This window comes from Pelodiscus sinensis, chromosome 3 (assembly GCF_049634645.1).
Source record: "Pelodiscus sinensis isolate JC-2024 chromosome 3, ASM4963464v1, whole genome shotgun sequence".
NCBI classification, from domain to species: domain Eukaryota; kingdom Metazoa; phylum Chordata; order Testudines; family Trionychidae; genus Pelodiscus; species Pelodiscus sinensis.
The window spans coordinates 114,133,874-114,156,227 of record NC_134713.1 but is presented as its reverse complement, the minus strand read 5'-3'; the positions used below and the strand labels follow the sequence as shown (position 1 = coordinate 114,156,227).

The 22,354-nt window shown below is 44.3% G+C and overlaps 1 protein-coding gene across 8 annotated transcripts in view; it reads right to left on the bottom strand.

Moving 5' to 3' along the window:
* Window positions 1-22,354, bottom strand: part of MAP3K4 (mitogen-activated protein kinase kinase kinase 4) — a 122,143-nt gene that overhangs the window by 7,854 nt on the left and 91,935 nt on the right. For 7 of the 8 annotated variants that reach the window (XM_075924566.1, XM_075924571.1, XM_075924567.1 and 4 more), the window contains 4 exons: window positions 20,447-20,638; window positions 19,519-19,589; window positions 16,601-16,717; window positions 8,820-8,979 (listed from right to left, as the gene is read on the bottom strand). In XM_075924566.1, coding sequence (XP_075780681.1) covers window positions 8,820-8,979; window positions 16,601-16,717; window positions 19,519-19,589; window positions 20,447-20,638 — 540 coding nt within the window. Of the gene's footprint in view, window positions 1-7,777; window positions 7,889-8,819; window positions 8,980-16,600; window positions 16,718-19,518; window positions 19,590-20,446; window positions 20,639-22,354 lie in introns of all 8 variants that reach the window. The other variant, XR_012902747.1, reaches the window with a different exon arrangement.

Genomic DNA, 22,354 nt, shown 5'->3' with positions numbered 1-22,354 from the left:
GCATGTATGTAATAGCTGGATTAACCTGCACGGTAAATGAAGATTTGGTGGTACTCCAGAAAGGGTGAATTCTTAGCACAAATTTTTGCTGGGGATCTTCTGTAAACATTAAGGCTAGGCACATCCTGAAAAATCAACAGTTCAAGTCAATATGATCCAAGGCTTAAATTTCATGCAAAGCAAAATATAGCATTCAGGAGGCTAGGTGGACCACTGGTTTAATTCATTAGTCTTACAAACACTAGAGACCAATGTTCTTATGCCATTTTAGGGTACAAGGAATCTGGGGAGTTTCATGATAATCTCACTGCTCCATATGGCAAAACCACCACAAAATCTGCCTCTATTGGGCAAGCCGAAGATGATCGATCAGCTTTACGTTTCATAAAAATCACATGCGATCTTGAGGTGATTTTGTAAAGACTTAACTGATCTAACATTACTTTTAAAACTGCTAGAGCCTGAGGATGTACCTCTGCCCCTGCTGAGCCAGGAAGCTCTGTCCCTGTATTGCCTCCTTGCCCATCACCTGCACCCCCGCAGCTCCTATTGTCCAGGAATTACAGTAAATAGAAACTCTGAGGGGCTGTGGCTGCAAGTGACTGCAGGCCATGCAGAGCCATTTGTTTCCCCACAAATGGGAGCGCCCCACACCCCAACACTGAGCCTCCTCCTGTACCCTAACTTCCTCCCAGACCCCACACCTCAACCCTGAGCCCCCTCCTGTCCAGATCCCATAGCCTCACTCCAACCTCCTGCCCTGAGCCTACTCCTGAACTCCAAACTCCTTGGCCCCAGCCTGGAGCACCCTCCTGCCTCATCCTCAGTCCCAGAGTCCACAACCTCCGCCAGACTCCTTATTCCCCCAACCCTGAGCTGAACCCCTCGGCCCTATCCCACCACACGTTATTCATATGCAAAATGAATTTTGTTATGTGCACCAATACGGAGGTGATTTATTGCAGGTTATCTCCATATTGATGCATATAAAATTCATTCTGCACATGGACATACAAAAATTGGACAAACTGCTCACAGGTGCTGTTAGGTGATTGCTCAAACTCAGGTAATAGGGGGGTTTCCTTGCAATTAAGGTGTGTCAGATGCGCATCATGACATCTCTCCCTGTATCCATCCATTCACTTGAGCAGAGCTGCATAGTGCACTGCAGTAGAATAGAACCCAGCTATCTAAAGCACTCAGGCCCCAATTCACCACAGTAAACAACTTGGTTAACAGAGCTTACATCAGTAGGTTAACAGTAGGGCCTAATTCACATCTGTGAAAAAACAAGTCACCGACCATGAAATCAGGTCTCCCCTATGAAATCTAGCTCTTATAATGCACCATGCTCCAGCTAGTGGTCCTGACAGGGCTGGCGGGGGAGAGGAGGAAAAAGGATGACACTTCTTCCCTTAAATGGTCTCTTCCTAGCGGATACCAGGTAATTCCCCCCATTGCAGAAAGCTCTGCAGCTGCGCTACCTTCATAGATGGGTTCTGAAGGCAGCAGCTATGGAACTTCCTGCAGCTCAGAGAGTCCCTAGAGGTGGTCTCTTAGTGGAAAGACTTGGCCAGTCTGGGAAGAGACAATCTTGTGACCCTTCCCACAAGGGCTCTGTGCCTCCCCGCCCCAGGGTCATACCATCATGAAATTGACTATTTTTTAAATCCTAGGACTATGAAATTAACCAAAACGGAGCTCGAATTTGGTAGTAGCCTAGTTAGTCAAATTAAGAGTTTTGTACCACTATGCCCCATCTCACTAGCAATACTGCTGCTTTTCCATAGCCAGAGAAGCTGCTTATTTGCAGAAGGTGGCTACATTGCCACCTTACACCAGTGGAATCGTTCTCCAAGACCAATCACTGGCCATTCTAAATTCACTCTGCTCCACAGAGAAGCTGCAAAGTGTAGTGGACTGGAGAGCCTGGCCCTCGGTGACCAGCATTCTTCATTCCCATATCATGGCAACCCACCCACATGGTCAGAGCAAACAAGTTCAGAAGCACTAATACACTATGCAAGTCATGCAGAACCTTGAATAATAGTGTAAGTGATCACAGATCAACTCTGAGTTGGCTGGTGGTGGGTCTCATAGCAGAGATGCTGAAACATGATCAATGCTGTAATTTAGTGGTGACTTTTCTTGATGGAAAATGAGTGGCGCATGGATCAACAAAACTACTCCCTGCACAAATGGTACAGCCTGGAACTGCCTTGGGTTTATCCACACTTAGCAGCCTTCTATCCACCTCACACAAAGGTGTTTTTGTGCCCGTCCGGGTACTATGTCCTTCTGCCAGTTCCCCAGGGAGCGCTGCACAGGGGCCAGTGCAGGACCCTTTGTATGCTGTACCTTTCTAAAATATTCTCCAACTTCCATTTAGCACAGTTTAGCTCTTCCACAAAGAAACCCAAAAAACCAGGAAGGAAATGTATACAGGCCCGAAAAATGCTCAAAAGTCGCAGGGGGTAGCCGTGTTAGTCTGTAACTGAAACTACTTAAATAATGAATGATCCTGCAGCACCTTAAAGACTAACAAAAAATGTAGATGGTATCACCACCTTTCGTGGGCTCAACCCACTTCTTCGGATGAACCGAGTAAGCCACCACATCAGAGGCTCATACAACTGTACATCCACTAACGTGATCTGTGCCAGCAATGTCCCTCTGCCATGTATATTGGCCACACTAGATGGTCTGTATGATAAAGGATTAATGGACATAAGTCAGATACTCAAAATGGTAACACACAAAACCTGGTGGGGAACATTTCAATTTGCCAGGCACTCACTAATGGCTCTAAAAGTGACTATACGATTACAAAGCAATTTCAATAACCAATTGGAGAGAGCAGCTCTGGACCTTGGGTTTCATTTACAAGTTTGACACCTGGAATCAAGGTTTGAACAAAGACCTGAACTGGATGGGCCGCTACATTCCACGCCCTAATGACATAAAAAACTAAGTACCGGGTACTTACAGACCACCCTATTAGCCTCATTTATTACAGACACTCTGACAATATTTTTTCCTATTTTTTTTCCTTCTCTTTCCCTCTCCATCCCCTCTGTTTCTCTGCTATTTATTTGTACCCTTACTCCATTCATCAGTAGAAGTGGGTTGTGCCCACAAAAGGTCATACCACCATCTACATTTTTTGTTGGTCTCTAAGGTGCTGGAGGACTATTCGTTGTTTTTTAAACTTTCTGAAAATGCTCAGTTTATGGAAAGGTAGCGTGGGGCCATGCTGCTGGAACTCTATCCTGCCCACGCAGAGAGTTCCTCAACAGCTATAACAGCATTTAGAAACAAAGTTCACATATTTAAAATCAGGGAGGCGGAGAAGTTGTCTGCTTAAAAGCACTAATAGGAGAAAATGAGTAACAGGAATAAATTCTATTTATAGGCTTTCGATTACCTACAGAATCTGTACATATTGGGAAAGAAATGTAACTTACCATACAGTAACTGAGGTTCTTAGAGATGTGTCATCTATATCTGTAAGATGTATTGCCGTCTGGCTGCATGTGCCCTTTGTGCTTGAGACTGCAGTTTTCTGACAAGCTGTACACATTGAACCATGCCTGTGCTCTGAATATTCTTCCATCCTCCCCACATCAGAGGGCATTAAGGGCAAAGCAAGACCAACCATCCGTCAGCTCCTTTGCCAATACATGTTAAACCTCTAGTCCAGCACTCTCTGGTCCAGCATGATTTTAGTTAGCCAGATGTCTACTTATCATGGGTGTGGCCAAATTTTCCATGGTCCATAAAGTCTGTTTACAGCCACCAGTCCTGGCTCTCAATGTTCTGTGCTGTTCTAGCTCTGATTTACCCCAAATGTCTTCTAAGACCAGTAGGCAGTGAAGTGCTGGTAATGCTGCTAGACAATATTGACCTCCCGTGGTTCAGCAAATTCTCTGGTTCGGCACCAGTGAGGTCCGGAGGGTGCCAGACTATGGAGGGTCAACCAGTATATAATTCAAGTGTTACCATCTCCACTTGTAACAGGGGAGGGGCATAGGAACACACATCTCAAAGAACCCCAGTTACCATAAGTTACCATTCTCTCTCTTTTGAGGGATCGCCCATACATATTCCATTTTTGATGACTCTCAGTAGTGACTTGATGCATCGGAAATGGTTGCTTGGATCCTACTCAATCAGTAAGACAGCTCTGCCAAAACAACCTAATGCCCCTGCACAGGAACAGTATTCTATAAACGTAATGTTATTGATGCCAAGGTAGCAGAGATGGCTACATTTAAAGAAGCCAGATGCTGCCTGTGTTCTAGTCAAATGAGCACTGACCTGACTGGTGTGGAGTCTACAGTATGTAGCGGTTAATGTAATTTACTACTGTCAAAATCCCACTGAGAAAGCCTTTGGGATGATAAGCCTGACCTTCGCTGGACTTTACCCTATCTGCAAAAGCTACGCACTATTTAGGGGACATTCCAAATATTTTGGTCCTATCAAAGTACAAGCAGAGAGCTCTAAGTACTCCCAATGGGTGAAGTCTAGCTTCCCTCAACTGGTGTGTGGTTTAGGGAAGAACACAGATAAGTAGTTTATCTGGTTTAGACGAAAGTCTGAGATCATTTAAAAAAAAAAAGGATGGGGGGGATGGGATCTTTTTCCTTGTGAACAAATATATCTGCCATGACTGCTTACATGTCTCCAACTCTTTGAGCTAATGTGATCGGCTAGTAAAAAGGTTGGTTTTACTCAAGGAAGGTAGAGAAAGCATAATGCTTAGGGGGACTTATCAATCCCTAGCAGAAACTACACTGAGATCCAAAGGGGGAGGAGGGTGTGTGTGCTGGAGGGAAATGAATCAGGCCCTTGCTAAACCTAGCTTCTCTACTGTTGAGTGCAAGAATCTCATGTGGCCCTGGACTGGAGCATGATGGGCTGAAAATATTTCAAGGTGACCTCTGATAGAAATAACAGGTAGTCTAGAGCTCTTATTTTTCCAGAGAGTCTATAATACAGAGGATCTGATTCTTCAAATGGGGAATAGGGCTGCAGCACTGCCCAAACAGAAATCTTTAGCACTTAGCTGCATACCTTAGTCTTTTGCAGACTTTTCTGCTATGTTTTACAGAGAGAGTCTCCAATACTATTTATTACTTCTCTTGGATTTCACTGGCATTGACTCCAGCATGGGCCACAGATTTGTGCTAGCTCTAGCAGGATCTCTCAGACTGCCATAGCCAACCTCTCCAGCACAAAGATGGGAACAATGCCCATAAGCTTATAGGACTTCACCTGTACAATCTCCACAGGGATTTCCAGAGCACCTGCCGTCCTATGCAGAAAAGCCCTGAGAAGTTTTAGAATTGTCCGGATAGGATGAAGTTACAGGAGCCATAGCTTGAAGAAGAGACAGCAGCTGGGATGAGTTCTGCTATCTGTAGGTGTTCATCAGCTGGCTGTGGTTGTTGCTAAGGCTCAGCGTGGGGGCCCTAGGGCTGCTGATGTTGCTGCACACTAAAGGCTCTTAATGGAAACTGGGACCTGCCCCCTAGAAAAAGCTGTTGAGGAGAATCTCCTTGTCAGGTGTAACCCCCATGGTGTCCAGTATGGCCAGGGTTGAGAGCCACAGGAGGAAAGAGAAAATGGCAGTTTTTTCAGATGTCTCTTGATGTGCTATAAGGAAGCTCTCACATCTGTGCCCCAGAAATACCCCGTAACAATATCAAGCCAGCAGCCAGTACAGAGGCATACCCTCACCCCACATGTTAATAGTAGTGACTCAGGAAGCACAGATAATGTGAGGTCATTTAATATCATAACTCTGTGCCAAGACAGCACCATGAGCACCATGCTGGAAACAGACAGCACTAGAGTGCCAAAGATGTTAGTACCAGCAGCAGTACTAAAAGCCCCTTTGATGGTATTGCAAGTCTAAAAATGAATACAGTCTGAAGATGTGCCTGGATGACAACAGAGTCCTTTATGCTGTTCATAGGAACCTGTCTTAGGCTATGTGCTATGCTTTGATAAGAATAAGTGAGGCAACTAGAGCTGCCTCTTGTTACTCAGTGCCTTGGAAGCTGACCCATGACTGCACTCTTGTCAAGCGGTGCTCTGCCACAGTTCCGTGGCTGACGACAAGGACTGGAGTGCAGGGACGACAACAGAAGTCTCTTTAGAAGGAGACACATGGGAGCTAATAAAGGAGCCCATAGCTCTCTGGAGAGTTCTTAGACGAAGATTGCTCTGTCAATTAAGGTCTCTGTCTATCAAGATCAGAAGCAGGTCTCATTGACCAATTAAACAAGAAAAGGTTCAGGGGAACTTCCCTGCAAACTTCAGTGTTTGTTTTGACAATCTGCAGACTGGACACTTTTCAGGAATATGCTTCCCCCCTCCCCTGCCAAGATAGAAGTGGCATCTGGTATGCCCATCAGTGAAGGCTATAGCTCCCTCACAAGAGGGACAATATTTTAGAGCAGGGAATTTGGTTTCAATCAAAAGAGGTGTAGCCTAATACTCCCCAAACCATCCCAACTAATACTAATTAACTACTGTATAAACCAAGATATGTAACTGTATACAAATAAAGCTACAGTATCCAAGTGCAAGAGATAGAGGCCCTGTTTGTTGTTCCATCCTGCAGCCATGTGCAGAAAGAAAGGACAGAGCAACTGTTGGCCCCACTCTGCCCTTTAAGTCTTCAGGCATTGGTGGGGAAGGGCAGGGGGCACAAAAGAGCAGTCAGAGTGCAAGGATGGCTCCAACAGACAAATGGTGGCCACAAGCTACTAAACCAAACACCAAGAATGTGATATATATGGGCAAATCACTCAAACTCAAACAGGGTGTTTGCTGCTAACAGAAAGATTCACCAAAAGAATGACAGCTGGGCATGAGGGATTTAATGCTAGGGGTATGTGCTGAGGCATAGCCTCTTTCCACAAAAATGGAAGCATATGACCTCACATGATTCATTTCATGGGGACCCTAGGAGGATAACAGAATAGTGCCTGCTTCACTGCCCTGAGTGAGAGACCACGTGTAAACAGTGTCATTTCTGGGGGAGATGAATTACACTGTGCCATCTGGCAACCTACATAACCCCCTAATCTGATCTGATTTATCCAAGAAAATTGCATCCTTGGAGAAGCACAAAGAACCCCCCCCCCTTTTTTTTTTAATATATATAGCTGACCTTCCCACTGTCACCATGTGAGCCCTACCTGAACATGAAGGATTAGGGAAGTCCTCTCCAGAGTTGAACTATGAACACGGACCTTTTTCAGATATAGCTTCAACATTTGAAGCTGGAATTGTTCCCAAAGAACACTCCTGTAATACTGGACATTAGAAAGCTCAGTAACTGGAGATCCTGCGGGGTGATGCAGTGATATAGCTCCCTGAACTGCTGGATACAAGTTCTCACTTCAGTGTTTCTCTTGGACAAGATTACGACGCTCTCCTTGTCAGTCTAGGAGTGCACCCCAAGGTTAGCGAAACACTGCATCGGTGCTAAAGAAGTTCATGAAGCCCAGTTTCTGTAATAGGCAATGGATTCTGTTACGCAATCTGGTATTCCAGAAGGGAGCAACCTTCTACCAAATACTTATCTAATAAGGAATGACTATCATAGACATGGGTTTATGGAGAATACAGAGGTGAGTTGACACCTGCACAAAAAGCCTTGGCCAAGAGGGAGAACAGGAAAGGAAAGAATGCTGGGAGAGGGTAGAGGAGGAGAAAGCAATTATCTCCTGAAAAATCCAAAGCTGACTCAAGAGTGGCCTACCTGGGTGGGTGGCCTCTGGGTCATGGACAGCTCTTTCCCAACTGAGAAGCACGAGGCCAAAGGACCAAGAGCAACTGGGAATCTCCTAGACTGCTGCGATGATTCAGAGCCCTGTGAGCAAGAGGGACATAGAAAACCCAGCATGGTTGGGTTGCACTGCCTTGTTGTAAATTGAGCATTTATAGGGAATAATTTGTGTGAATCAAGAGTGTAAAATCAAAGATTTTTCCTTCTGTGGCATTGCTGAGGAAGACAAGTCACATTAAAAAAAAACCCATCTAGACTGAAAGAATGTTTTGAAAGGAGCAGGAGATAAGAAGCTGTGCTACTGATCCCATGGGAAAAGGAGATAACCTGAAGACAGAGGGGGTCCTATGAGCATGGCAAAAAAATCTGCTGTTTTTGTGGCCCCAGCCTGTTCATTGTAAGAGATGGCAGAGAGCAAAATGTGTATAAGCAGCTCACATGCATGAGAGAAACAATGGAGAGGTCTCATTGTAAATCTATTTGTTGTTATAATCTCTCCAAAAACAGCAGCCTTTCACCACTATGATGACTATTATCCCTTGGGAATCCTACCCCCTTTCCTGGGCCCTCAGAACCACAGAGAAAATACTATGATCAAATTATCTTCTACTTTTCAACTCCCAGAGAATTCCATCTCTCCTTCAGAAGTCCAGAATAACATACAGCAGATATGTCACAGTAGTACTAGAGCTACAAATTTAAGGGCCAAATTCTGTCCCTGCATGGAGTCACAGGCCTCCAGGGAACTCAAAAGAAGTTTCACAAGTGCACCCAGGTGCAGAATTTGGCCCTAATTTTGCAACACCGTGCGCCAACGATTTCAAACTCAATGGTTTAAATAAAAGTTAACAGCCATTAATACAAACTCATCAACTGTCCGATGCCATGGCAGGGGATGGAAACAACATAATTATTGCTCTAACGCAGTACTTGCCTTAAATCCTCTCAAACGTTTTGGACAATACCTTATTTACAACACTGAAAAGCAATATTACCTTAACTTTCAAAAAATTACCTTTAATGTCTCGATGAACTATGCCATGCTCATGGAGTACATTGATAGCAATCGTGATCTGCTTTGTGTAGAGCCTAATGACATGCTCCTGAAGGCCCAGCCTTGACACCTCTTCCAGAGTGCCTTCATCACAGTATTCCATGAAGATATACATTTCTTCCTGTTGCAGGAAGCAAATTACATTTCTTTAATGTCTGTGCTGGTGGTATTATTTCTAAAAACAATTTTCTTTTCAACTCTCAATGTTTACCCATAGCCTCCTCCCATCACCCTTGCTACTTGTGAAACATGGTCATCTATCTATCTATCTATCTATCTATCTATCTATCTATCTATCTATCTATCTATCTATCTATCTATATTAGGCTACATCTTCACTGCAGTGCTATTTCGAAATATAACAGGCTCACTATTCTGGCATCCCTGTAAGCCTCATTCCACAAGGAGTAAGGGATGTTTTGGAACAGTGGGTTATTTTGAAATTTGGTACGGCATGGGCAATGCCAAATTACAAAATAAGCTATTTTGAAATAAGATACGCAATTTGCATAGCTCAAATTGCATATTTTATATTTCAAACTATGGTGCAGTGTAGACGTAGCCTTAGAGATTTGTGCATCTGTCTTGTGAGAGAGTCCTTTTGTTCAAGAACTCATCCTAGATGGTAAGAGCTATGACCACCAAATTTGGTATGCAGTTCTCATTATAATAACTTAAAGCAAAGTCAAGGTTTGGTTGTGTCAAGAAAACAGGAAGTGCTGGGAATGAGACTGTTTTCCATAACTTGGAAAGGGAGAGGCACAGAGAGGAGGGACGTGATAATGAGAATGGCCACAGGGGAGAGCTATACTGCAGAGAGATCAGTGGGGTAGCTGTATCACCAAGATAAAGCCCCAGACTTGCTGGCCATTACCACCTTGCTGGGTAGCCCCCTGCCCCAAACCCTCCCTCTCCTGGCCCTTGGCTGCAACACTGGGAGAACTGGCAGGAGACAGAAGGCCCCTGTAGGCTGGGGAGAGGGGTGGAGGGGAGTGAGGAGACCCCTGCATGACTGGGGGGGGGGGGGGGGAAAGCTGGTGGTGGAGAGAGAAGGCTCCTGGCAGCTGGGAGGGAGGGGGAAGGAAGAGAAAAGAGAGCACCTGGTATCTGTGAGGGGCTGAGAGGAGAGATTCCTAATTTGTGTGTAGAGTTCCCCCTTCTTAAGTTAAATGGTACTATGGTGGATTTGTCTGGTAATCCCTCCTCCCAGCAATATTAAATTTAATTACATATGGTTACTATTATCAAGTAGTTCAGCGATATTCAACTCATGGACCGGATCCTATGTGCTACTTAGGACAAAATCAAGAACTGCCTCTCCCCTTGCTGGTTTCAAGACTAGCTGCCCCAAGCAGCAGTCAATAGCGATGTCTAGAAATTCTCTCTCTGCATCCCATCCTGAGATGACAAATCAATCTGAGCAAAGTTCAAATCCCCAATTATTATTGGGTTTTCTGCTTGGAATCATAGAACACTAGAAATGGAAGGGACCTTGAGAGGTCATCAAGTCCAGTCCCCTGCCCTCCCAGCAGGACCAAGCACTGTATCCTCGCTAATCTCCCTGATCATTTCACAGCCACTGACACCATCCTGATCAGGTGACCAAGTAGGATAGTGCTACTACCGTGCTCTTTTTGTTCAAATATTGAATTTCTATCCATAGAAATTCTGTGCTGCTATTTCATCTATGATTTTTACTGAATTTGGCTGCTTTCTTTCACATGTTGTACCACTCCCCCACTAATACAACCTACCCTGTCATTCCTATGTATTTTGTACCCGGGTATTATTGGGCAACAGAGATTAACCTCATTCCATTAAGTCTGCGGGATGCCTATTATATCAATATCCTCCTTTAAATAGCAGGCTTCACTCATCTTAGTATTATGACTTACTATATTTTTATACAAGAACTTACAAAAATTGTCAATGTCTGCCTCCATGTGATGTAACTGAATGGGACTCATTTCACTGTTTCCCTTTTATCAACTTCACACGACTCCTTTACAGGAGTATCTTCTCATAAACCCTCCCCTAGGGGATATGTCTGTCTGAATCATGTGATCCTCCACATCAGTCGGCTTTCCCTCAATCTTTATTTAAAAACTCCTCTACAACCTTTTTAATTTTACAGGTCAGTAGTCTGGTTCAATTTTGGCTTAGGTGGAGCCCATCCTTGCCATATAGGCTCCTCCTTTCCTAAAAGGAAACTTAATATACCTAAATTCCTCCTCCAAACCCCATTGTCTCATCCTTGCATTGAGATCCTGGAATTTTCCTGTCAAACTGGCCCTGCACAGGGAACTGGAAGCATTTCAGAGAATGCCCTGGACTTAATTATTTAACTAGCAGCCTAAATTTGGCCTAAAGAACCTCTCTCCTAACTTTCCTTATATCACTGGTACCTTCATGTAATGTACTGTGAGCCCAAGATTGGAGAACTAAGCAAGGCAAAGCAAGGCCAAGGATCACACTAAATGGTAAGATCTGCATCTTAATTTATTAATGAAGCTGCTGTAAAGTAGGACTATTATTGACTTTAAAAAGACCCCGGACCTAGATCATCCTTGACATAGGTTTGTCTAACCAGTTCTTAAATGCCTCCAGTGATGGATATTCCACAATCCCACTATTCCAAAACACACAACCAAAATGTCTCAAATTTCATGACACTGTAGTGCTGTGTATAGGCTCCTGTGGCCAGCCTTATCCCCAAGCTGGGCCCCGGCCACAGGCTGCACTTAGCCCCAGATCACCAGGTGGCAGCAAGCAGAGCGAGCAGGTGCCAGAGGACTCTAGAGGATGTAGGCGCACAGCCAGCAGCTGGGAAGACGTGCCTTCCAAGTGCCACTTCTCTCTGGCTGGCTACTCAGCTGTCCTCCGCTCCTCCAGCCTGTGCCTCCTGCCTGCTACGCTCCTCCAGCCTGTGCCTCCTGTCTGCTACCCTGAGGTTATTAAGTAAACCTCCCACCTTGCCCTTTTCCTACATAAGGCTGCCAGCTCCCCCAGACTGGATGCCATTTGCGGCAATGCCATCTGGTCTGGGAGAGTTGGCAATGCTATTCCTGCCTCCCCAAAGTCCCCTATGTGGAGTGGCCATTCCGCGCAGGTGTTTGTGTGTGAGTACATGCATGAGTGTCAGTGCTGGGGAGCAGCACTGGTAGGGTTAGCCTTGTCCAGAACATAACTATCCTTATAGTCAGAACGTTTTCCCTAACATCTAACCTCTGTCTTTCTTGCTGCCAAGTTACATGCGACACCAAAGTACAAGTTATAAATAAATGGCTCTTGGCATCATCCAAACAGCAAGTAGAGCACTTTGTAATACTAGACTAAGATAACATATCTACCATGTTTCCAGGACTTAACCATTTTTTCTTATCTATCTTCTCATAATTGTAGTTTGAGATATGCTGTTCATGTCCATTCCATTCTAGGCATGCATGTGAGCAGTCTGAGATTAGTAGTAGCAGTAGGGCCAGCTATGGTGCTCCCTTGAGAGCTATGCTGATGCATGGGTATATCAGGCACCACCAGCTCTATGCTCTCTTAGTTCCTTCTTGCCTAGAGCCCAGACAGAGGAGGGCAGGTAATGGCATGGACATGAGCAACACAACTCAAAGAATAACAATTATGAAAAGATAAGTTACCGTTTTTCTTCGAGTGTTAGCTCATGTTGATTCCATTCTAGGTGACTGGCAAGCAGCGTCCATGGACGCTGGCTCGGAGTTCTCAGTCTTGCAGCTTGCACCGCTGCTCTGCCAAAGCCAGCATCATCTTGAACTTGCTGGGTAAGTAAGTGTATAAAGGATGGTCAATGGATGGACAGATGATCAGGCAGAAGCCCTACAGGTACTTGTGTGAAGAAAGATGCTGATGGCACTTATGGCCTACTTGAATCTACTGTTGTCATAACAATGAGGGTTGGCCAGTAGTCTGGGGACTACAGGGTTAACTATGTCCCCTGTACCTAGACAGGTATCTGGTCAGCCAATAGTAATGCAGGTAGGAATTTCAAACTGGGACAAAGAAATTTTTAACTTTTCCCTCCTTTGTCTGAGTCAGAGTGGTTTCCTTCCAAGTAACGGGGATATGGGAGGCTGTCTCTCTCTGTCTCTCTCTCCAAGGAAAGTCTTTTTACAATACCTAGGTAGAGTAAAGTTAGTTAACCCATCAGGCTTTATTGTTTTCATGGTTTGGGAATGTGGAAATGATGTCTGTGTTTTGATAATAAAAGTTTGTTTTCTTTTTCTAATCAACCTGGTATTGGTTCATTTCTGTGTCCTGGAAAATCTATCTGTAGGTATCTGCATGCCTCTGACTAGGGGGCAGCTACCACAGACTGCAGCTTGTATTTTTTCTTTTCTTTTTCCAGCTCTTTGGGGAAAAGAGTTTGAGGTACCCCTGAGGTTTTTAGGGAGGAGGTTTCCCAAGTGATCTCTTCCCTGGAATACTTGGGTGGTAGCAGCAGTTTTTATTCTCCAAAGTCCAGGTATAAGGATTTTGGGGGGAGTTTTTGTACCAAAGCCTGTAGAGATCAGGTTTTGGAGTGCTCTTGGGGGCCCCCACTTCTGCATTTATCATGCCAGAGTGGGGGAACAGCTGTCATGATTGCCAGCAGAAGCACTTTCACCAGCTCTCAATAGAATGAAAAATTTGCCCAGTGATTTCACTGTGTGCCATTGCAACAAACAACTGCATTGACTTATGGAATGGCTTTGTTCTATCTATGTAGAAGGCCAATGCCTCTCTAACATTCAGAGTGTGTAGCCTTTACTGTTCATCAGATATGAGGCTTTGGAAAGAAGAAAGGCAAGTATATGCCCTGACCAGTAAGAAACTGGGAAACGATCTTGGGCAGAAACACTGGATGTGGTTACCACTGGACCTTATCCATGCAGAAGACCAAACAGGGAAGTTCTAAAATAAGCACCCTGATCTTGAACACCTTCTGTGGGATAATGTTATTACAACCAGGAACGAAACCTTCCAGGAAGAAGCTAGAGGCTCAAAGGGAGGCCTGATGAGCCTTGATAACAAAAGACTCAGGTCCCAGGAATGGAACAGGATCCTAGACATGTGGATAGAGATGCTCCAAATCTTTTAAAAACTGTGCTGTCATGTAACGAGGAAAGATCAAGCTACTCTGGAATGGAAAATACAAAGCTGAGATGGCAGCTAGGTAGATGTTGATTGATGACCAAGGACAAACCTTGGAATTTGAGGTGCAGCAGATAATCCAGGATCTTCTGCAGCAGAGTGCGCTCAGCCTGCACACACCGTTCTGAGACCCGGCACATGAAACATTTTAAGTCACTCAGCTGGAGGGTTTTCTGCTGCCCAGAAAGATCTACTAAACACAGGCTAAGAAAGCCTGTTTGTGTGTGCTTATTCATTGCAGTAGCCAAGCTATCAAGTCCAGCAGAGTCAGGGTCAGTTGCAAAAGGCTGCTGTGGTTCTGGTACAGCAGACCCAGCCAGAAGGGCAGCTGCAACAAGATAGCTACTGAAAGGCTCATCAATGTACCAAACGCCTACGCTGGTGAGACAGTGAGGGAATTCTTAGGATAATTCTTACCCTGTCTTCTTGATTTTCACAAAAACCCTGTAAATCAATGACACTGACAGGAGGGCATACATCAGCACCTCCAACCCTGGAATGAGAAAGGCATCTTACAGGAAGCCTCTGTCCATCTCCTGGATGAAATAGAAATAGGGATGCTAGATATCATGTATTTTAGTAATTGCATAGCTGCAAAAAATTTCATCAGTTACACCAGGGCTACTCAAGTGGCTTGTGGGCCATTTGCGGCCCACAGTGCAGTTTGGGTTTATGCGGGGCTCAATACATGGCCTGCGGGTGGGAGCCAAATAAAAAAAAGTAGTCAATATAATGATCTTCTGTTGATATGATTTTAGTAGTTAAATTCCTGGACTGTCATTGCTCATTAAAAGTGCTGTCATATGGGTGGAAATCAGGTAAATATTGCATTTTATTAATACCAGCAGAACTGACTTAAATGGATCCTGTGTGTTGTGTAGTCTTGCCTTAATCTTTGTATTCATGCCCATCAGTGTGAAAAACTATCTGCATATATAGTAGCATATATATGCAACCACACTTAAGATATGGCCCTCAGCATGTGCTGTGAGTTTCATTGTGGCCTCCAGGTTGAGTTGAGTAGCCCAGGGTTATTCAGTTACTAAAATACTCCCCGGGGGCCAGGTGGCAGCCAGTGTGTTCCTGGCCCCATTCCACTGCCTCTGAATCAGAGGCAGCAACATGGGGTGGCAGGCAGAGCAGGCTTGTGAGAGGAGCCGGTTTAAAAATAGGCTCCCTGGCAGATTGGCTGCTGCCTTTAATATAGTGGCAGCAGCAGTCCCTGTCTGTGGAGGGTCCAAGCTCCCAGCAGACAAAGACTGCTCCAGCCTCCCACTTTAAATGACTATATGCTAACATCCCCAAACAGAACATGCGAGTTTTTGCCTGATGCCCTATGGCGTCTCTCACCTGATGCCAAGGAGCCGTGCCTCTTCATTTTTTTTCGGGGCACCGTCAGCGGGGAGCAGCGCTGAGTGGCGCCTGGTGCTGGAGATGCACAGTGCACCAAAGCCCAGGTATTAGGAGAGTCTTAGCAGGATGGCTCAGAAGCCAAGTGAAGGGCAGTCTTCATGAGGAGAGCCCGCAAACAAATATCCCGCTCTGAGTCCTAAGTTGAAAATGTTTACAAATACAATAACACTTGTCCTTCACATGTGATTCCCCCAAGCATTTGAGACAGCTGCTATGGAGGTCACTTACAGGCACAGGCCTGTTGCAATCCATGCAGAACTTAAACCCTGAGACACCTGGGGCATGCCTGCCTGGGGCGAAGTCCCTACTGGGACTCATTTCTAACTCCTAACTAGACTTACCGACTATGTAATACTAACTACTATGAACAAATATATGCAAGGCCCTAAGGCTTTAAGTCAGAAGAAATGAAACTGCTAGCCCTTGTCATGAAAGGAAAAGTGCTCCCTGACTAACCACTGTGGGTGGTAATAGAGAACAGAGAGCATAGGGCTGGTGGTGCCTGATATATCAGTGCATAAGCGCAGCATTTATGCAGGTACCACAGCTAGCCTTTTGGATACTGCCAAGGGAAAAATCTCCAGTGACTACGCACAAGAACATACACTTCACCCTAGAATGGAATCAACATGTGCAAGCATGTGAAGAAAAAGAACCATCACAGTTAAAAAAATTGTAAACTAGTAAGAAGTAAATAAAGTTAGTAATTATATCCCCTCTTTCATGGGTTCTGCTATGATGGAATGTTTCCATTTCTCAGTATTCAATTTCTGCGCGTCTATCAAGGATGCCTTATTTCTTTAATGCCTCTCTATTTTGCAGTTTTACTTTCTCATGAAAAGATGCTGAAAATGTCCGTGGTACAATCGCTACAGGTAACACATATTAGCTCTGTTTAAAAATGTTGGCTTTTTTAATGCTTATAGGTCTAATTTACTACTAATAGGGTGAGTTTTAGTGCTTTAACATCTAACAGCTTTCTACAACTTACATTTCAGGAAGAACTCTAGATTCAGAGAAGACAAAAACGATGAAGTTCACAAGAGATTTCCTGGATAATTAGGCAAAATTACAGTTCTCAGAAGCGAGATAACTTGTGGCATAGAACATATGACTCCATTTCTGAACTCCTACCTTTTATGAAAACCCAGTGATTAACATTTGCTTACCCTGTGGAGCTCCACACCAAAATAACGAACCAGATTAGGGTGTTTGATGCCTTCAAAAATTTTAAGTTCATCTGCAGTTTCTTTGATGGTTTTGTGATCATTTGGTTGAAATCTTATCTGCAAAAGATATTATTTTTCATTAATGCTGCTACTAACGTAAGCATAAAATAGAAAAAAAAAACATCAAGAAAGGAACAACAGCTAAAGCAGTCATCTACAGACTCCTTTTGGTATTTCTAGGAAAAGGGATATAAAGATTCATAGACATCTACAGGGAGAAGGGGTTGTTACTAAAAACCCAAACTAAAACCCAAAGCCCTTGCTCTAAGGAGCTTGCAACCAAGCTCAGATACATTCTAGAACACAACAGGTTAAATACAACACCAACGAGACCAGTGTAGAAAGGCTTCATGAAGAAACAGGCCGCCAAAAAGGTTCATCTTTCTATCTACCCAAGGGGACTCAGTGTTCATTTTAGAAAATACCATCAGAGATGCTTAGTTTTGCAGTTCTCAAACTGTGGATTTGTGTCTCCAGAGATAACCTTTATTTAACAAGCATGTTATCTCTGGAGATCTGTTTTAAAATAAATAATATACAGAGGTGAGATAACTGACTTCAACTCTATTGTCCCTCTGCAAATTTGTGTACACAGAGTTAATCCCTTATCTCTCTCGAAAAGTGCAAAGTTTCAAAAAGTTCAATGAATAAAAGTTTCTCATGTTAACCTGGCTGACAGTCAATTTAATTTTTGTTTTAAAATATTTAACTATTTTAGTTAAAAACAATTTTAACAAAAGCAAACTTGATTTTAAAAAAAACTTGAATGTTTAACTAAGTTACCGTATATGCCGGCGTACAAGACGACCTCTGAAGTTAAAAAACATCCCCCAAAAATCGGGGGTCGTCTTGTACGCCGGATGCCCCGCCGCCGGAGTCCCTCCGCGGCTTTGAAAGCCTCGGGGGAAGCCGGCGGCGGGGCATCCCAGGCGCGCATGGGCTGCCCCCCCCCCCGCCGGAGCCCCTCCGCGGCTTTGAAAGCCTCGGGGAAGCCGGCGAGGGGGCATCCCAGGCGCGCATGGGCTGCCCCCCCACCGGAGCCCCTCCGCGGCTTTGAAAGCCTCGGGGAAGCCGGCGAGGGGGCATCCCAGGCGCGCATGGGCTGCTCCCCCGCCGGAGCCCCTCCGCGGCTTTGAAAGCCTCGGGGGAAGCCGGCGGGGGGGCATCCCAGGCGCGCCTGGGCTGCTCCCCCGCCGGAGCCCCTCCGTGGCTTTGAAAGCCTCGGGGGAAGCCGGCGGGGGGGCATCCCAGGCGCGCCTGGGCTGCCCCCCTGCCGGAGCCCCTCCGTGGCTTTGAAAGCCTCGGGGGAAGCCGGCGGCGGGGCATCCCAGGCGCGCCTGGGATGCCCCGCCGCCGGCTTCCCCCGAGGCTTTCAAAGCCGCGGAGGGGCTCCGGCGGGGGGGGGGGGGGCAGCCCAGGCGCTCCTGGCGGCTTTGCTCCCGGTGCCTCTGGTCTGCTCGGGACCATCTCCAGCAGACCAGGGACACCGGGAGCAAAGGAGGCGGGGGGCGCTGGGGTATAAGATGAAACCCTATCTTTTAATTAAAAAGATAGGGGGTCGTCTTATACACCCAGTCGCCCTATACGCCGGAAAATACGGTAAAAAATTCATATTCTTGTTTTGTTATAATATTATATGTTTGCTGTTAAGGAAAAAAATCCTGAATAAATAACGCTGTTGAATAAACAGTATAAACATCTGTCTAGTGATGTTCTCCTAATACAGAGTGGCAAGAAAATCCTCCAAATATTAATGATTACCCCATTCCATTGAAGATAGTTCACCTCCCAATGACTTCATAAATACCGTAAAATCGCGAGAATAATGCGCACTTTTCTCCCCAGTTTTTTAGGGTTATAGCCGGGGTGCGCATTATACACAGGGGGTTATCTTTTCAAGGTTTAAACTCACCCTTGGCAGGCGCGAGCTGGGCTGGGCTGGGCTGGGTGGGGGGAGGGGGGAGGCGGCGGGAAGAAACCCGGCAGATGCGAGCTCAGCATGCGGGCAGCTGGGTGGGGGAGGCCCCTCGACAAGCGCGAGCTCGGCACGCAGGGAGCTGGGTGGGGGAGGCCCCCCGGCAAGCACGAGCTCGGTGCGCAGGCAGCTGGGCAGAGGGCAGGTTTCCTTCCCATTCCTTCCCTCCCATTCTCCTGTATAATGGGTGCCATTATACATAGGAGTGCGGTTTTTTCATGATTTTAAGAGTCTAAAGTCAGGGTCCGCACTATTCATAGGTGAGCATTATACTTGCGATTTTACAGTATATGCTTCAATTACGTTGGATAAATGAATAACCAATCATTCATTTTGATATAGCTTTAAAACTAATCTGAAAAGTTTTCCAAATAAATCACTGTTTAAAAATACATAGTGTGTACCTTCTAAAAACGAAACCTACATTTATTTTCTGAATTGTAAAGAATATGTATTAAGGTTACGACAACCAACAAGTGTGCACTTTTATGTAGAAAACCATGAAAAAAAAAAATCGAGTCTTCCTGACTAGTGATTTAAATAAAATCCATCCTGGGAGCCATATTAGCCTGTTTCAGCAAAAAACAAGGAGTCCAGTGGCACTTTATACACTAACAACATTTATTAAGGCATAAGCTTGGGTCTCAACTCATCTATATTATGTATACTCTCATCATTTAGGGCTAACCTGGATGTAAATTATGTGAATCAGCCTACCTACATGAAGTAGGAACTCATATTCCTATTTCCCCTGCTCTCACCATTTAACAACAATGCTCTGAGAAGGAGGCCTGCCATCTAGACTCATGCACATGTGATTAAGGAAACAGCATATATGTCATTAAAATTAAATAGCGGTGGCACTTGTAGACAATGTACTCACTTCTTTCATGGCCATCAGTTCACCAGTGTCAACACTGATACAGGTATAGACTTTTCCATACTGGCCTTCACCTACACAATTACAACAAAAACAATGAACAACTCAAACACTTCTCAGCCTGGTAGATTTTCATCCCTGATTCCCTTTTTTATTTCAAAAAGTTTTCAACTTGTAATGCCTGTTCAACCTAACAAAACAATTATAATCCCATGTTCAAGTTGATTAAAAGTTAAGCATATTAACTCTTAGAACCGTCTCATGATTATGCAGTACTAGTCTGAGACTCTTCGTATACAGGCAGAATCAGTGGAGAAATAATCATCTCTCTTATGTGGGGCCAACAGTAATTACACCAGTAAATTAAACTAGTCTACTGAAGTTAGTGCCAACATATGTTGCCCTTAACTGAGTGATCTTTCCATGTGCCGAGTACCATACAGCAAAGATTCTCAACCCATTTTATCATTGTGGGCTGCATCTGCAACTCCTTGTGAGAGATACATGGGCTGCATCCATGCAATGTATACACTATCTGCATGGCCCTGAGGATGTCGCATGAGCTGCTGCTTTGTGCCAATTGAGCCACATGCTGCCCATGGGTTGGGAACCATTGCCTTACATAGTCAACTGGAGTTGAACATGTTCAGATATTGCGGAATCAAACATGAAGTGAAGCTGTTCAGAGCATGCTATTGAATTAAATTCATGTCCTTTCAATTTTTGTTTCTAACTACTTTACTAGTTAAGATTTCACAATAGGAAATTCTATTTGCAATAATATTCTGTGTTTAGTACTGTTAATCTTCCTTGGGCAGTAAAACAAACCTTAATATAGGCACCAAGATGCAAGATTTCAAATGTTAAATCATAAGGTAAAACAAGGTCTGAATGCAGTATTTTAACCTACATGACAACTTCACAGACTTACCAATTTTGTTTCCTCTTTGCCACTTGAAGGTCACCTTCCTTAGACCTACATGCATGACATTATCGTAAGATTTGGGGGTATCGCAGACCTGGCCAATTATGTTTCTCCTCCTCATTTCTCTGTATCTCTTTTCTTCAAACAACCGGACAGACTTCTGAACAGCATCAATAGGTCCTTGCTTGGAAGCAGTGTCTAAAAAGCAGTGCGCAAATTCGTTGTTTCAGAAACCTGTACCTTTGCATTTGAATTGCACATCTACTCCTTTGCCACTACCGTATTACTATGGGACCATGCTGATCAAGTGTTATCATGAACAATGCACCTATATGCTTAGAAGTTCAAACAATAAACAAGCTGAAACTAAGGAGAGCAGAAAATGTATGTTCTGGTATTGCATGAAACGTCTTACTTTATAACTTAGATGAAAATATTAAACTATTTTTAACTTTAAAATCCCATTAACATAATTCAAAGAAGTTAGCTGCACTGAAGTATTACATTTACAACATAAGTTATATTCTTTTAGCCTTTAATTAAAGTAGTGAGAGTTAGTTTGGCTATTAGAACAGATGAGTTCATTGGCATAATGCAGGGGTTCTCAATTTGTGATACCACGATACCCCTCTAAGTTGCTAGTAACCCCCCCCCCCCCGGGGGGGGCTGGGACCCACAGTTTGAGAAACACGGCCATAATGAAATGGAGGAAGGAAGATGCTTAAGGTTTTATTTTATGAAGATTTGAGAACTTCACTCAAAGTTAATAATTCCAAAGAGTTATGTGAACCTCTAACTTCTTTTATGAACCTCTAAATCTAGATATTTCATGTAACCCCAACTTCTCAAAAATGTCTTCTATCAACGGATGACAATAAGCATGCTGGCAACTATGAATACTAATTTTATACATCAAGAACAAAAGACAGTTCCTCAAAGAATACATATTGTTTTTTGTTAGACTCCTCTGGTATCCTCACTACTTTTCTGAAGCAAAATGCAGGACAATGTAGCACTTTAAAGACTAACAAGATGGTTTATTAGATGATGAGCTTTCGTGGGCCAGACCCACTTCCTCAGATCAAATAGTGGAAGAAAATAGTCACAACCATATATACCAAAGGATACAATTAAAAAAATGAAGGATACAACCGCATCTGCTCTAATCCCACTGACAGAGACCAGAAGCTTCGGATCTCTACCAAGCATTTATAAACCTCAACTACCCACCCGGAGAAATAAAAAAGCAAATTGAAAGACCAGACGAATACCTAGAAACCATCTACTTCAAGACAGACCCAAGAAAACCAACAATAGAACACCACTTGTCATCACCTACAACCCCCAACTTAAACCTGTCCAACACATTATCAATAAACTACAGCCTATACTAGAACAGGATACTAAACTCCAAGGCTATGTCTAGACTGCAAGCCTCTTTCGAAAGAGCCTCTTTCGAAAGAGAGCGTCTAGACTGCACGCGGAATTTCGAAAAAGCAAGCCGCTTTTTCGAAAGAAAGCACCCAGTGAGTCTGGATGCTCTCTTTCTAAAAAGCCTGTTTGCTTTCAAGAACGCCTTCTTTCGAAAGAGCACGTTCGAAAGAAGGCGTTCTTCCTTGTGGAATTAGGTTTACCACCGTCGAAAGAAAAGCCGCATTCTTTTGATTTAATTTCGAAAGAACGCGGCTGCAGTCTAGACGCAGGTGAAGTTTTTTCGAAAAAAGGCTACTTTTTTCGAAAAAACCCCTGAGTCTGGACACAGCCCAAGAGGCTCTGGGAGACAGACCCATAGTCTCCTATAGACAACCACCTAACCTCAAGAGGATTCTTACCAACAACCACAGGACATACCACACTAATACCAACCCCTCCCTTGCAACAAACCCCGTTGCCAGCTTTGTCCACATATTCATT